This window comes from Phaethon lepturus, unplaced genomic scaffold (genome assembly GCF_000687285.1).
Source record: "Phaethon lepturus isolate BGI_N335 unplaced genomic scaffold, ASM68728v1 scaffold16725, whole genome shotgun sequence".
NCBI lineage: Eukaryota > Metazoa > Chordata > Aves > Phaethontiformes > Phaethontidae > Phaethon > Phaethon lepturus.
In genome coordinates this window covers 12,668-14,360 of record NW_010538521.1, presented here as the reverse complement: position 1 = coordinate 14,360, position 1,693 = coordinate 12,668, and the positions used below count along the sequence as shown (strand labels likewise).

The 1,693-nt window shown below is 46.8% G+C and overlaps 1 protein-coding gene across 1 annotated transcript in view; it reads left to right on the top strand.

Moving 5' to 3' along the window:
* The first annotated feature begins 10 nt into the window (after window positions 1-10).
* LOC104620579 (lysosomal acid lipase/cholesteryl ester hydrolase-like) overlaps window positions 11-1,693 on the top strand; it is an 11,097-nt gene continuing 9,414 nt past the window's right edge. The window contains exons 1-2 of the mRNA XM_010286848.1: window positions 11-97; window positions 1,601-1,693. The exon at window positions 1,601-1,693 is cut by the window's right edge and continues 60 nt beyond it. Of these exons, the coding sequence (XP_010285150.1) occupies window positions 89-97; window positions 1,601-1,693 (102 nt within the window). The 5' untranslated portion in view covers window positions 11-88. The remainder of the gene's footprint in view (window positions 98-1,600) is intronic.

Below are 1,693 nucleotides of genomic sequence, written 5' to 3'. Positions count from 1 at the left end.
AAGTTCCTTTTCAGCCGGATTCACGGCACCCTCCGCCCTGAATTCAGACAAAAGCCAGTACACAAAGGCTCGCAACCCTGAATGCTTTATGAACGTTGTAAGTTGGGTCACTTTCTCTCCCTTTCTTTCTAAATTGTCTCCCCCAGTACCGCTGCCACTGCCCCGTCACTAACAGTCCCTGTCAGGAGGCTAACAGTAGGACAGACCCCCTTCAAGGGGGCCCTTCCAGCATTGTGGTAAGGAGCGCCCACCTGGAAGAAACCTTAATACTCCTATCCAAAAAGACTGAGCTGCCAGAAGAATTCATTTGCAGTGGAGGCAAAGGCTGGTTTCTAGTCTCAAGGGAAGCAAAGCCCTCCCCTTCTGTAACAACCTGTTTGCTCAGTACAGTGGCAAGGGAGGTTGAATCCCTTCTTCAAACAGCAGATTCACACAACACAGGGTAATTCAAGACCACTTGCTCTGAGTCACCAAAGATTTCCTCACAATAGTGGAAAGACTGTAACAGGTGGTGCTGTGAGTGAGTCTGTAATAAGAGATCCACCCTACCTTGCTTGCCTAATCACACTTTGGCAAGACAAGATTCATTATGGACCAAACCCCACAGCTTTTGGCATTGTCTTATACAGATACTGTTGTATGTTTACTCTCTAGAAAGGTATGATCTGCACCAGCCTTGTACAGCACGACAAACTATCTCCCAAAAGGTTAGTCATTCTGCTTTGTCCCATGGTATGGGGTCAACTACCAGACAACTACCACCTGAGCAGGTCTGAAGAAGACTTTGATGCATCTTTCCACAAGACCTGTAATATTTATTCTTAGCCATGGTCCCTGTAGCCAGGGGCCTTGCACTACCATCACCGACACAGTGCTCAGCTTGGTTACTCTCCAAAGCAGGACAGCTTTGTTTAATAGCATCATCCCTGAAATCTAAAAGAACAAAGATGCACCCAGGAAAAGTGGTGGAGAGCACTGGAGTGCTCAGGGAAAAGCTACCCCCAGGACAGTCCTAACACATGACAGCACACGCAACCAAGCTGCAGGGCCCAGGAACAGTCTCATTTACTGCATAAGTGAACTCTGTCATCCTGCCACTCATATAAACCTGTGTAGTGCTTGGGCACCGCTGCTACAGCAATTATTACTTAGCTAAACCTAAGCAATATGGGCTATGCCAGGAAGGCTCCCAAGCATAACTAGGTGGTTCTACCTAAACAAATGCAGCTCTTGGTATTTCAATTTGAGAGATACAGCATTAAAGAGCATCCACAAACCACACCACACAAACTCAGCTCAACTGCTCTCACTGCCATTTGCATCCTCCAGCCTCCATGGCTATGTTATAGCATATATCTGATCATCCCCAAAAGACAGAGGCATGGGTTGTGCTGTCCTGCAGGAATCTCTTTTGCATCCCTTCCCACAAGTACAACACAGAGCAGTAGAGAAAAAGCCAGCAATATGTTATCACATTAATCTTCCTGGCACATTATTGCCTAGCTTCACATTCCTGGACAGAAGTAGCCTCCAGACACCTTCTCCACCCATCTCTGCACCGCAAATGCATGTTAACAAGCTCTCCTTTGGCTTCCCACAGAGTGAAATTATCAGATATCATGGATACCCCAGTGAGGAATACCAAGTTACCACGGAGGATGGATACATTCTTGGTGTTTTCAGAATTCCTGCT